Raw genomic sequence first — 14,714 nt, 5'->3', positions numbered from 1 at the left:
ATATATATATATATATATATATATTGAATTAAATGTGTTAAAAATATATTCATTTCTTTGGGACAAAGTCTGTATTATTGTGATTATCATTTTTTTTAAACAAGTTTCATATTAAGATTATATCTGCACATTGATGTTAATTTCTGACAATTTTGGCTCATTTAGAGAACAAATAGGACATAGAAGGAACTGTAGTCAACGAAAAAAAGTGACATTGATATTGACACACTGCTTATTCTGCATTTAAGAAAATTAATTCTTTTCGATGATAACATTTAATATTCAGTTTAATATTGAAATACATGAAATCAAAGCATTCTTGGTTTTGCGAAGCAAACCAAGCAAGAATTGCTAAGCAATTCTCCGGGGGTTGGCGAGCGTCAGCGAGCAGGGGGTGGAGCCCTCTAGTATTTTAAATAATATTTAATTTATCGTTTTCTTTCATAAATAAAGGTTTATTTATTAATAATATGGGATAACCTTTCGCAAAAATGCGGCGCTGGACCAAAAATAATGAAATCGATTATAATTTTGAAAGTTCGAATGTTAGATCGAAAACTATTTAATTTTATATAATATTAATTCTAATATTAGAAGATAGGATTCAAGAGTATTGCGTTTTCTAGCACGGCAGTATTATATCGCATCTTTCTAATATTAGATCATATCTTTTTGCTACCTAGGACTCCTCTCCTCCTGACCAATACTGGGAATGGGGAAGCGTTGGGGTGAAGAAGAAAAGTTTTCTCTTTTTGTTTATCATTTGTTTGTTCTACACTATTGATAAACAGTACAGTACATTAAGAAGTTTCTTTCAGAATTCATCCCCATGTTAATTAAATCTCCTAACACATGGTTTTAGAAATAATAAAATGGCGGTAGGTGGGCAGTACAACCACGCATGTCCAACAACCGATTCACAGGTGGCGTACCACTTTGCTTCTTATGCTCTGGAACTTAGTTCAAATGACCCTCTGCTAAATCTGAGTCTGTTGCTCAACCTATAAGTTGTTTTTTCTAGTACCGAACCTAGCAGTTTTCGAAGAGCTGGACTTCTTCCTTTGGACTAACGAAGCCAGAGCCTGACTCACCGTGAGTCTCCATGATGTCAAATCATCCTCTCCCACTAAAATGATTTCAGTTATAATATCTTCTACTAAGTTACAGCCTCCTGTTAATTTCTTCCATAAAAACAGTGTTTATCTTCTTCCTTATAGCGATGAACGTATTCTTCTTTCGTTAAATTTGAAATAATCAAAATACAAGGGTTGGTAGTCACTCAGCATAAATGCTCAGCGTCCAATATTTTTGACACGGACAATTTCATCATGATTTACACGTTTAAAGAATTCCTATCGTATTTCTACAATTTAAGTGCTCATTCCAAAACCTAAATCTTATTTGTTTTGTATAAAGTATGTCTGTCTAAATGTTCTATCAACAATGTTATCCCTTATATTATTTCCATTATGGCACCATCTTTTTTTCGTTATCACGTCTTCAGCTCCAATTTGTGAATTCCTGTTTTCTATATTTTGTGTACGATTAATACTTTCTGTTTCAGTTCGGTCATTCTTTTTCAGTAACAGAAGTTGAAGCAACCTCGTTGCTTTACTTCCTTGCTTATCTTCTACTTCATCAGATGTTATCAATCCTTTTTTTTTCGGAATTATCATCAAGGCCTTATTTTGCTTCTGCATTAAGATGACAGAGTGTCCTTTTTTTCCTTTAACACCTTTTTTTCCTTTTGTTCTCTAACTTACTTCTTTTGAAAAAAAATTTCTTTTTTTACTTAAAATTAATAATTTCTGTTACAGAAACAGATCCATTAAATATTTCTTTTTCAGTAATGGAAGTATCTGATCTCTCATTAGTTTCCTTTCTTATTCTTAATGCCATGTATTCAAGTATCTGCAATAAACAAGTATTTAGAAAATGGAAGTAGTTGAAAAAAGCTTTTAAAATAAAACTTTTTTAATTATTTGATCCTCTTCCAGTTAAAAATTTGATAACAATTAAAATTAAAAAGAAAAATTGAAATGTAGTACGTAGGGTAGCTGGTGTAAATACATCATTATTATTACTCAAATAGTTCAAATAATTTCAAAATTTTTAAGCTATCATTAAATGAAGTAATAAATAATCATTCAAAGCTAATTTTTTGTAATGAATTATCATTGGATAAACGTATTTTATAAGTGTGTGTAAAAAGTTGATTCGCTTTAGAAATCTCGAGATATTACGAAATTTGCAAAAAAGTTAAATTAACATAAAGAGGTACAAACTTTGTATCGCTTTCAGGACCAAACCTCTCGGATCCTATTTTTCCTAATTGCTGCTACCCCCTATATTTGGAGGATTAGTAATCCAAATTCGCCAAATAAAAGGTATTTTTATTTAGAGAAAAAGCGTTTTTGTGTCTGTTTTTGCAAATTAAAATGCATTTATTAATTAGCTTATTTAAGGTCATTCCTTTAAACCATTAAAATTGAGTTCTAGAATGCGAAAATCTGATTGCTAGATCTAAAGTCATTCAAAGTGTTCCATTTTTTTCGCAATGTACAGACAAAATGGTGTATGGCTAAGAATAACTAAATTAGATCTATGCCAATTATATAAAGATCAAAATACTATTAATTTCATTAAACTTCAAAACATAAAATGGATAGACTGAGTTATCAGGATGCATGAAGGAATTCTTGAATGGCAGACACTTGAAGGAAATGAAGACCAAATTTAAAATGGTCAGTTGATTTATAAAAATATCTGCAGGTACTGTGGACAAAAAACTTGCAGAGGGAAGTTTAGTCTGGAAATGTCTTGGGAAGGGCTGATAAAGAAAAGGATAACTTAATGCCGACTTGTTTAAGATATTGAAATTGCTTCAGTGTTAATTTTCGTTTGTCATACAATTCTAACAATCATGTACTTGTTTAGAGAGAACATTTGCAGAAGAGGGGCAAAACTGTTACACTTCTTATTTTTCAGATAGTGTTCTTTGCTCTTTCATATTAATCGAAATTAAATTTGCAACTTCAGTTTTCAGTTCTTTAATCAGGGGCGAGAAAGGAGGGATGTCCTCAGACATCCAGCTGAAAGAGGCATCCAATGAATGACTTGAGACACTTTAAAAATATTACCGATCTGTTCTGTAATTAAAATTTTACTTGATGTAAATTTAGCTTTTGAAAAATATTTTATGGAAAATAACACGTTAGAATTTCAGAGAAAAATAACTGGTCTAAAACTAAAATTTTCCTTGCAATAAAAAAGGAACAAAAATTATGTTGGTAAAAGTAAATTGTTTCCACAATTTCTCTATGCATGTACAAAAATATTTTACCCATGAATCAGTTTTTTTTAAATACCAGAACCATTTTATGTTTTTTCTTTCATTGCAGGGACGAGAAGTTTGCACCGGGAATTCAAACACCTCCACACATCACTATTTTAATTGAGCTTTTGAAACTTATCCATGCAAAGCTGTACATTGGCGAGTGCTGCCGAAGACTGCAGACTCTACGTTAAGTTGCAAAAGCTATTATTTCATTAGCGTGGATCAATTAGGCCTCAGAAATCAGCTAGTTTATAATGTGCACGTTGTAATTAAATCTAGCAAAAATTGAAAAGCTTCAATTCTGCTATTACGAAAAAAGTGGTGTTCCAATTTGCGAAGGCTTATAATATTCCTTTGTAGGGCATAGCGAATTTCTTTGTATCTTTGTTATTGATATATTTAGCTTATAGTTTCAGTAAAATAATTTCTAACTTTTAAATTATGTACAGTAAAAGTATAAAAATATTGGTTTTTATAATTTCGTCGTGATTTTCCTTTAAGAAAGAACTTTGAACTAAGTGTTTTAATCGAATTTTTACAAACTTCATGCGTCATACCAAAAAATACGTGACTATCTACTGATGTAAGAAATTTTAAATAAAACTTAGATTTTCTATTGGGTAAAAAAATATGATATATTGATCCATTTGGTTACGCTTAAAACCAGGATTCAATAGTTTTCTTTCTTCCTGAATTTTAGTTACCTAATCTATAGAGTTATGTTGAACTACCTATCGAAATAGATTAAAACGAATATCTTCTCGCAACTCGAGGGCATCAAATGCTTAGATTAAGATATTGAGATATAATACCGATATTTTTTTAGTCATCATAATCATTATAATCGATAACATATATCGCGATACATAGTATCCAAAGATCTTTCGATGGCCCAGAATGCTTTTTTGACGAATAATTATGAACAATAATTGTCTATCACACCTTGCTGGAGAAACAATATTTTCAGTTTATTTATGTTATGACATTTTATTTATGCAGTGAATACACAAGATTTAAAACATGTCTCTGAAATTTAGATGTAATTTTGCATGTTGAATGGTGGCCCTACTCCATCTTTTTTTATTCATTTCGAAGTGCTGATGAGCCATTAAGCTTAATCAGCCTTTTTTTCTCCTTGGCCGTCCAATTTTTGATGTTCTTAACTCAACTAAGCAAAAAATTAAGTTTTAAAAAAAACAAGTTGAGTAAGGTTGTTGTAGTAAGAGGAGTCGGCCCAATATTCAAATAACATCCTTGCACAATAAAAGGTTAAGTGTACAGTTTAGATATAAATAGTTCTTTTAAAGTAAATTTTAAAATGAGATATAATTTTTTTAAAAAGTCTAATAATTATTAAGTTATTGTTGTTGTGGCTTATCCTCGAAATGCCTGACGAAATCAGACGAGGTCCATCAAACCGTTGACCCTAGGAAAATCGACAACCAAAAGGGTATATGTCCTCTCTAGAAAGTCCCAAACAGACCAGGATGAGTTCGGGAGAAGCCTGCTCAGTTTGACATTTGGAGAAGACCTCGAAGATTTTCCTGCCTTCAAAAAACAAGAGACTTTTTGTGTGACCACTTGCTAATTTGGAAATTACGGTTTTAGAAGCTCTGTCACAATTGAGGGCGAATGAAGAACCTGGCTCTTTTGCCCGCATACCAATGATGGCAGGGAGGAAAATTCCAGCCCTTCGAAATTTCAGAATTAACTATGGATTGATGTTCTAAAAAGGTAAGTGTTGAAGAGGAAAGATCAGCGTGGTAACATCCCTCCTTGGCAAGTTCATCCGCCTGCTTATTTGCCGTATATGTCAACATGAGATGGAATCCACTAATAAACATCGTGAAATTTAGAAATGAGCTTGAGTTTGCGAAGGATAGAAATGCTAGTTTGATCTCCAACTGCAATCCAGTTGCGGAGGTGTTGAGGAGAGTTGCGACTGTCCGAAAGGATCCAGAATTCCCCGAAGTCATTTTCATTAAGAACAGCTTCAAAGCCTTCTTCAATTGCTATTAATTCACTCTTGAAGACCGATGAGAAATCCGGGTTGCGGAGGCAGATAGACAGTCTATTCCCTGGTTTCTCAATGTAGATGCCACTGCCTGCGTGGTCATCCAGTTTACTGCAGTCCATGAAAAATGTTATGGCATTGTCGAGGATCTTATTTATGCTTTCTAACGCCAACTGTCTGAGATGAGCTGGGATCAAGTCCTTCTTGGTGAACGGGGTTGTAAAATCGAAGTTGAAACGAACTCTTGGGAGTTCCTCTGAGGTATTCAGACAAGATCTTAAGGAGTGGGGCTCAATTCCATTATAAGGCAAACGCAGAAGTTTAGTCTGACTGTAGGGACTATTTTACTTAAGTCTTTGATTGTTATCCCAGTTGTTTAAATATAGGAAGGTTCTATTATGCTGACCGTAGCTGGAAAGTTTGTTGAAATATTTGGTAAGGTTGGTTTTTCTTCTAGTTTGGAGTGGTTGGAAATTAGCCTCATAGAGAACTACTTCTCTAGGGCAGCTGCGTCTTAGTCCAGTAATAATTCTAGCAGCACTGAGTTTAACCTTCTCCAATTTATCCAAGTTGGTGGATGAGGCACAGCTATAAACAGGGAAACCATAAGATGAGCCTAATAAATGTTATATATGTATTTCTCAGAGTGAAAGCATCAGCTCCCCAGTCTTTACCCGCTATGTATTTAAGAATATTTAATCTTACTCTGCCTTTTGAGAAAACAATATGTTCAATGTGCTTGTCCATTCGGGATCTAAAATAAATCCCAGATATTTAGGATGCTTCTCCTAAGCAAAGTCCTGGTTACCCATTTTTAATTTTGGCTGGAAATTGTATAATCTTTTATTGGTGGTAAAAAAAGGTGGCAATGGATTTGGAAGGATTAAAACAGAGTTTAAATTCCGGGGCAAAGTTTGACAATGCAGAAAGAGTACTGTTAAGGTTCCTCTCCATTTCAATTAAATTGGTACCAGAGCACCAGAGAATAATGTCGTCGACAAACAAGCCAATTTCTACACCAGTGGGTGATAATTTCTCTATGCCAGCTAAATATAGAGAAAAAAGCATTGGGTTGAGTACTGAACCTTGAAGAACTCCCTGTCTATGCTCAACTCGGTCAGAAAAAGTTTTGGTAAATTTTTCTCTGATTGACCTGTGATGTAAGAAATCCGAGATCCATGGCAAGATGTCGCCACGAATGTTGAAGATATCATGCAGTTTAATTAACAATTTATGTTTCCACACTCTATCGAATGCTTTTGTGAGATCTAAGAGAGTACCGATTGTGTGGTGGGTAGGCTTTATATTTTGTGCATCTCTAATGTTTTGGCAGAAAAATAGAACTTGAGCATTGGTTCTATGGCCCCTTCTGTAGCCAAATTGTTCGCATGGCCTTAAGTTCTTACTTTCCAGAAAGTATTGCATTCTATTCAAGATCATTTTTGTCCATAATTTTGCAAACTGTGCTAGTCAGTGCAATCGGTTTGAAATCCATACGGCCCCAAGTATTTTGCCAGTTTTCTTTATGGAGATTACAGTGGCCCTTTTCCGGTCATATGGAAGGCGTCCAGTTTTCTAAGAGAGATTGATAATATCTAATAGCCTCTGCTTTCCTTGGTAGCCGATATTTTCCAGCATTTGGTCAAAGATTCCATCTGGGCCAGGAGGTTTTGTCAGGTCAAGAAGGACCATTGCAAGGAGTAATTCCTGCAGTGAGAAGTTTTTAGATAAGTCTCAGTTACCCAAATCGAAGCTTCGACAGCCATGAATGATGTTTTTAGCTTTTCTCAAAACAGGTTTATTCTCCCTTGTAAAATCCAACTTGTTAGTTTCCTGGTAGTAGGCTTCAAGGCCATCTGCTGCAGCTTTGTCATTGGAAAAAAACCTGACCATTTTTATCTATTACAGAGTTAATAGTTATTAAGTATAATTGTTATTTAGTATAATAGTTATTAAGTATAGTTATTAAATAATAATTAACTTATAGCTTTATTCTACTTCAAATTGCAATTATTCTTAATATATTTATTATTTATATTAGTTTAAGAGTTCAATATACTATTTAAAAACAATTAAGACATTATTGTCTTTTAAGTATCATCCTAGTTTTTGGATAGTTTTTAACAGCCTCGACGTTTGTCATGACAAAAATCAACTTTTGATGTCAAAAAACCATTATTCAATTTTCGCATTTTTTTTTTCATTTCTGCCTTTTTAGATATATGCTATTTTTAGCTTTCGTAATTTGGAATGCTCGTAAAGTTTTTAATTTAAACTATAAAAGCTAAAATTGGCATGATTTTTTCTACTTTATCACTTCCGAGACTTAGAGCAAAGTTCTGAAACCAGTGGAAAAAGAAGGGGAAAAAATTGTGATTTTAATATATTTGCTATCGGTAGATAGGTTTGCTATAGGCTTGTTAAAAGAATTAGAAACTCCGTCCTAAAAATTTCAAAATAAGAAGCTTAGGGGAATATCGCGCACGAAGTCTTAAACATCATTCATCTCATTTTTAAGCTTACGTACTGTCAGCACACTCAACAATCTCACATCCGAGAACTAACCAACTGAAGTTTTTCCAAATTAGAAGGGACTAAAACTTTAAAAAAGTATCTACTGAAGTCAGATACAGTCGCAACTTTTGAATGACTGCATTAATAGTCATTGAAAGTGTTGTCTAGATTTAGTAAAGGGGCTACGTTCGACAAGGTAAGACCCTTTACAATGGCAGCTAATTTTGGGCATAGATGCTAAGGAAAGAATGCTGCATTTGTTTGTTTTTCAAGCAGTGTGGTGTGCCAAATAAGATACCTTTATTTTCGATGCCTTTCTTAAGCTTTATTCTCAAGAAATTCTTGAGCAAGAACCGTTCTCATGAAATTATTTAAAGTTGTCATAAGAGGTTTAACACAAACCCTTGTCTTCAGGATGGAATGAATTCAAGTCTGTAAAATACATGGACATTATTGAAAAAAAAATTAAAATTTTGTATAAGCTATTTCTTTTTAGTCAGTAATTATGTAAATAAATTTTTTTTAAAAGAACCAGAATAATTCAAATGAAGGCATGGCTAGCATGCATTTCATTCGTTATGGAGATAACTGATATAACTTTAAAGCGATATTTGTTATACGTAAAAATGTACACTCGCTAACAAAAAATTTTTATTTGGAAATTATTACAATATTTTGCATTACAATGGAAAAATAGTGCATTCGCAAGCATTTAAAAGTCATGTAGGTACTATTTTCTGAAGAAAAGGGAATTAACGAGGGAAAAAAGAGATAATATGCGGCAGCTGCAGAAGCAGCAACAACAGGTGAAAAAACTTTGTCAGGTGCGGCCAGAAAATCATGGCGAAGACAGAAAATGTTATTTTACTCGTGTGTTGTCTTCCTGAATGTGATTTCTTTCAGTAAGGTATGTAAAAAATAATGGAAATTGCTCTAAAACAGTATTTAGGAAATCTTTTTAGAGGAGGTATTAAGTTGAGTGGAGACAGGTACATTATTTTTAACTCAATAAGAAAATTATCAATATTGTCAAATTCAACATTTTCTTCATTTAGGCGAGAGAGGCAATAAAATATTTTTATAGAGAAGGCTCTTTAAGTTCAAAAGTGTATCATTAATGCGGATTGAAACTGAATGAAAATGTTTACAAAAAGACTTTTTCTGAAAAATTTATGGCATTTTAGGTGTTCACTTACTTTTCAAATGAAATTTACTTATTACAGCTAACTTTTCTAAAATCACACTAGTTTCAGTTTTACGAAAAATTTTGTCTTTTTTGAGAATTTATCTTACAAAATATTACTGTATTTCTAAGAAACGTTTTTACTAAATTACTAAATTATTTTACTAAATTACAAGGGAACAAAATAAAAATTGAAAAATGACTGATATTTAAAAAGTCAGTAATTTGAGCTAGTCATTTTTTTCGCATCTTTTGTGATGTGCATTATTAATTAAGAATTACTTTTGATATGTTAGTTAGGATGAGTATGCTCTTTAGTGAAATACTTTTTATTTTTTTAAAGTCGTAATTTTATTTTAAAAATTTAATGAATTAAAAGAGAATCTTAGAACGACTATTAATTTTTTTCTTCTTTTTGCAATTTAATTTGCATTTTTATTTATATTAAAAAGCAAACTACTTTTTATTTCATTTAATGATAAAAACTTACTGATTCTTAAACACGGTGAGATTACTTGTCTTAATTTTATATATTTTGCAATCATTATAAGTGAATAAGTAGTATAGTTTATATTTTCTATTTTTGACTAAGCAAATTACCAATTTTTGTAGAATAATTTCCTTTTAAAGTATAATGATCATACATTTAATTATTTTTATAGCGTAAAAAAACATTTAGAATCTATGTCCCATTTTCATTTTAAAATTTCAGACTTAATAATTTTTGTATATTTAGTTCCTCAAAGTGATCATACAAAGAAAAAAATGTCTTAAAAAGGATTATTACTTCCAGTCAAAATTTTTATGATATAAAAGGAATGATTCACAGATTGGCCAGAAAAAAAATGCACCTGAAACAAAATTTCGATGCTATATATGTCACTGTGAAAGACCAAAATTGGTGAGTGTCGACTTTCACCGATGAATGTCAGCTATCACATAATCGGTTCGATAAATGTCTGAAACGAATGTTAAATGTGGTTTGATATTAATTTAAATATTTATTCGATAATTTAATATACGATTAAGATCGATAATCAGTGTTGAGAATACCGGGTAGATGTGGGAATAATAGTCAGTTTCTATGCCCTATTGTAAAATTACAAATCTTAGCCCACTGCTTCCTACAATGATTTTTATTTTAAGTTAAGTGCCATTGACGATATTCCTTACACTGATATTTTTTAAAGTTAAGTGATATTGCCCAGTATTCCCATCACTGCTTTTTCTTAAAAAAAAAATTAAGCACCAGTGCCCGGTATTTCCTACGCTAGTGTTTTTTAAGGTTAAGTGCAACTACCCGGTATGCAGTTGCCTGGTAATCCAAAAATGGATGTTAATCTATCCTAATCGAATATTTCAGTCTATTTTTATACAATTTTATGCTGCTTATGAAGTGGTAGGAAGAAGGCGATGTTACATCTCTGTTTATGATACGATACGTCAAGGTCACAGGTATTTAATCTCACGTGTTATTTTCATAGGAGCTGACAAGTGTACATCTATGAACATTAACCTATACATTCTTTATAATCTCACACAAAAAATAAACTAAGCAGAAAAATTTTAGCTTTCCGAACCAAATTAATTTCAAATTTAAAATCTCCACATCCGAATTGGATAACATCAATTAGTTATATGAATACAACAATAAATGTGGTCACTACTATTATTCTTCACTTTTAAAAAGTGCGTATGTGAAGGGTAACTCAACTAATCTGAAAAAGAAGGACATTAAAAAAAAATCTATATTTTCTTTAGAGGATCAAAATCGAAAATCTACCTCAGGAAGCTGGGAATGCTTACCGTCAAAAGCCCATTGTATAGTTCCAGTAAATAAACTACTACTGCATTTTTCTTTAACTGCTTTAATTTATTTCAAAATAAACATCCTCAATAAAATTCACAGTTTAAATAGTACTTACAATTTAAATTTTAGTTTCAGCATTATAAATTGAATAATTTCAGTTCAAAGCTAATTACCTAAGCTTAATATCTGAACTGAAATGAGGAAAGATAATTATCTTTAAATAAAATGAAACGAAAGTTTTATTTTTTTTATGTAATTTGCTTTTTTATTTTAAACTAATTTAATTTTTTTTCTAAACAATGAAATATTATAATAATTAAAATTCTATGTTTTTGTTTTAAGGATAATTAAATAGTTCTGTAATCTAACAGCATTTATAAATAAATTAAGCTCGATTTTTTAATCTGTAGTCTGACAAGGTAATGTGATAAAAATTCACGTTTTCCAGTTTCCCCGAGCTCTGCGCGCAGAGCCATGTTGAAAAAATCCCTGAATTGTCACCGATTTTTTTCGAAATACTCCCCAAAGTATTGGTGTTACAAAAAATATTTGAAAATATTTTACTTAACTGAATTATCTATAATCTTGGATCAAATAGGAGGATTGTAGTAGCAATATTTCTTCAAGATAAAGCTCCTTGAAGTTCCAAGTTATTATACAAAACGCTAGAAAATTTCTAATTTTTGATAGGTTCGATAACAACTAATAGGGGAATACTATGACAACGTGTTTCATAATGATAAATGTAGAGGAGATAAATAGCTGCATTCCTTGACAGTTGCATAATTTGTTGCGATGGAATTAGTGTAATAGTTAACAAAAGTTACGAAGAATACATCCTAAGTCGGACTCACTTAGCAAAGCAGCCAGTCACTTTAGTTCAAAAAAATCTTAATTATATTCATCATCATGTACAGAGAATGTCATACCTGAAGAACCCCCACTGTGTTCTGGTCGATTACTTGCTGCGAAAAATTGTGAAAAGACATCTTCTTCAGAGAGGCATTCATTTTTTGCATAAATATAACGAGAAAGAGGGTGTTACTGAAAATTGGGAATGAATCTATCTCATTTTCTTCCTGAAATTATGCTTGAAGAAGAAACGGTGTTATAAACTAAAGAAAACATTTTCTTACAAATGAAAGTAATCAGAAGACTGCTCAAGAAGATGCAAGAGGCAGATGCTGGCCTAATGATAGGCACAACTGCCATTTCTGTAGCTTCTGGGTATAACTCTGTACTTGTAGTTGGTGCGGACATTAACCTTCTCACAGCATTGTCACCAACATACGATAACATTTTTTCCAGAAGTACAGGATGAGGTCACATTGCTAAACCAATTACAAATTCAACAATGTAATTTGCATTATGCTTATTCATACTATCAGTGTGTGCGGCAAGGTTGCTTGTCCTTGGTAAAACTAATTAATCAGATTATTTGTGCAGTATAGAAAACTTCAGATTAAACAGCATCATTCCTTATTCTCCAAGCAACAGAGTAAAATATCCTAGTTTCGTTAAATGAAGTTTATCTGACTACTCAAAACCTTGATGAAATGTGGTAGTTCAAATTTATAATAGATCTTGCTTAAACTCTTTTCACTTTAGCAAGATTGCCATCAACAAACGTTGACAAATTACATTTCTTGAGAAGCCACAACCAGTTGCAGACATGTTTGGTCCCCATTAAGAAAGAACCCTTGAATCGGGATCTTCATCAGGCCTCGTCTTCGGAAAAGCTGATAGTGAACGAACTCACTTCTACAATATTTCTCATAAACTTGTAAAAAAGGATAGTTGGAACGGATACAGAAAATAAAGTTTACACTATTCTATATATTGCAATAAACAAGCTTACGGAAATAACAATGCAAATTATTTTGAATAAAAAAGATGTCGAGAGAGGATCTTCATTGTGAATGATTAGAACCAATGTAATGTTATTCGATGAGAATACAATATTAATATAAGTTGTATAATGTATATATGTATGGTTTTAAAAATATTTTTAATCCCAATTCTAAAAATATTCCACCCATTCTATTTTAGAGTATATTTTCAAATATTTATTGCTTCTACATCATATAATATTTACTTTTCAGTTGATATCAAGTAATAATTTACTAAAACTAAAAAACTTTCATGCTTTTTGTAAAAATGCTAAAATTCAAAGAGCTCTATTTCAAGAAGTATTACAGCTACAAACTTTACATTGGTCTCAAATTGTACATATTTCAGTTAAGTAAAAACCGCAATTTACAATTTTTTGTAACACCAATACTTTGAGTGATTTTTGAAGAAAAGAATAAGAAATAATCAAAACGTTTTTTTTTCAAGCTGTGAAATCAGAACCTTCTCAGACAACATGTTAAAAATTTGAAACTACCCTATATTTTGTAACCATTCATAATAATTTGAATGGACTATATAGTTGATTCTTAAATAATAAATTCCTTAATTTCTAGACTAGCAATTAAGATCATAAAAATGGTCTTAAAGAGCTTCTAACAACAGAAATTGAGCGAAAATGGGAGCTTTAATTCAATATGATGAATTCAAAAATAAATATTATATTAATAAGTTACAAGAAACATTCTATCATGGATTATTATATATTCTTAATGGATGACTGACCTCAATAGTTTCCTGAGAAAACCATCCAATGGCAGAGCTTGATCTACCTTCATTGTTCATCGTGGCCGCGTCGTTTGATACAAGAAACATTCGATCATGGAAAGGTAGTCTCATAAATAGTAGACGTGAAAAATGAGTTGAAAAGAAAAGCGAAAAAACAATGTATAGTACTGTTAGCAACGTTCTGCTTAGGAATTTATACATTCGAAATTCTAATATGCTTCAAAGTTCTTTCCCCGACTTACCCTACAATATATTGCCTTTTGTTTGTTTTTTCTTTGTGTATACCTGCAATTCTCATTTGAAATATTAGGTGTGTCAACATAGTGGAAAGGCTAATTCCGAGAACATGTCCATTAATACTCATTACCTTCGATTTATGATATCACGAAAACGTTATTTGTGAATTCGTCTGTTCTTCCAGACAATTTCGCCATGGCATCGAATGCTCTCAATGCTTATTTTAGCTTAGCACATAAGGAGTATTTTCGGTGGAAGTGAATCCATAAGTAAGTGACGTGCAATATTCACCCTCCTTCTTCATAATATATAAGAGGCTATTTTTGAAAAAAGAAAGATTCTTCAGTCATACTTGATGTTGATATCCATTTTTAAGTCAAAGAAAATCTTCGAATTCTACTCATTTGACGTTGATTTTTTTCTACGCTTTAAGTTCAGTTAAGACGACTCGAGATTTTAAGTTCAGTTTTAGTCCTAGTCGAATGTTGACTTCTATTAGATGGTTGATCATACTTTCTAGTATGTTTAAAGTTTATTCAAGATAACTACAAAAACAAAACTCTTACTTCTCTCTTTAAAGGCAGAAGACGAGTGCCAGTTGAATGTCAGTAATGATGGTCCAGTGACTTTAGATGTTCCAGTCACTATATACGCTAGAATGACCTGTTCTGGCCATAGTTATCTTTTCGAGTTTGAGAGCGACACTGGGAATGTAGATGAGGTCACTGGAAACGAGACAGCGACGGCATCATTCATTTTTACAAAGAAACCCGGCATCCATGCTGTACGAGTTTACGCCCACCTGATTCATCCCACGCAGCATCGGGTGGCTTCTGCTGATACTTTATTCAATGTCACAGGTATTAGATTATTACTCAAGGGTGTTCAATCAATTATTTTATTGGTTGAACCATTATTTTATTTGCTATGATAGTTCAACATTTTTAATTAAAATTTAATTTAACTGCTACGCTTTAAAATA

The 14,714-nt window shown here is 31.9% G+C and overlaps 1 protein-coding gene across 1 annotated transcript; it reads left to right on the top strand.

Moving 5' to 3' along the window:
- Positions 1–8,656: 8,656 nt before the first annotated feature.
- LOC122268313 (uncharacterized) lies at positions 8,657–14,592 on the top strand (the record flags this gene model as incomplete). Its single annotated transcript, XM_043052812.2, is given in 2 exon segments — positions 8,657–8,772; positions 14,313–14,592. Coding segments are annotated over 2 exon segments (331 nt in total), but the record flags the coding sequence as incomplete, so codon positions are not given.
- Positions 14,593–14,714: the final 122 nt, after the last annotated feature.

This window comes from Parasteatoda tepidariorum, chromosome 2, assembly GCF_043381705.1.
Source record: "Parasteatoda tepidariorum isolate YZ-2023 chromosome 2, CAS_Ptep_4.0, whole genome shotgun sequence".
NCBI lineage: Eukaryota > Metazoa > Arthropoda > Arachnida > Araneae > Theridiidae > Parasteatoda > Parasteatoda tepidariorum.
The sequence above is the reverse complement of the archived record's forward strand: the minus strand, read 5'-3'. Positions and strand labels throughout refer to the sequence as shown.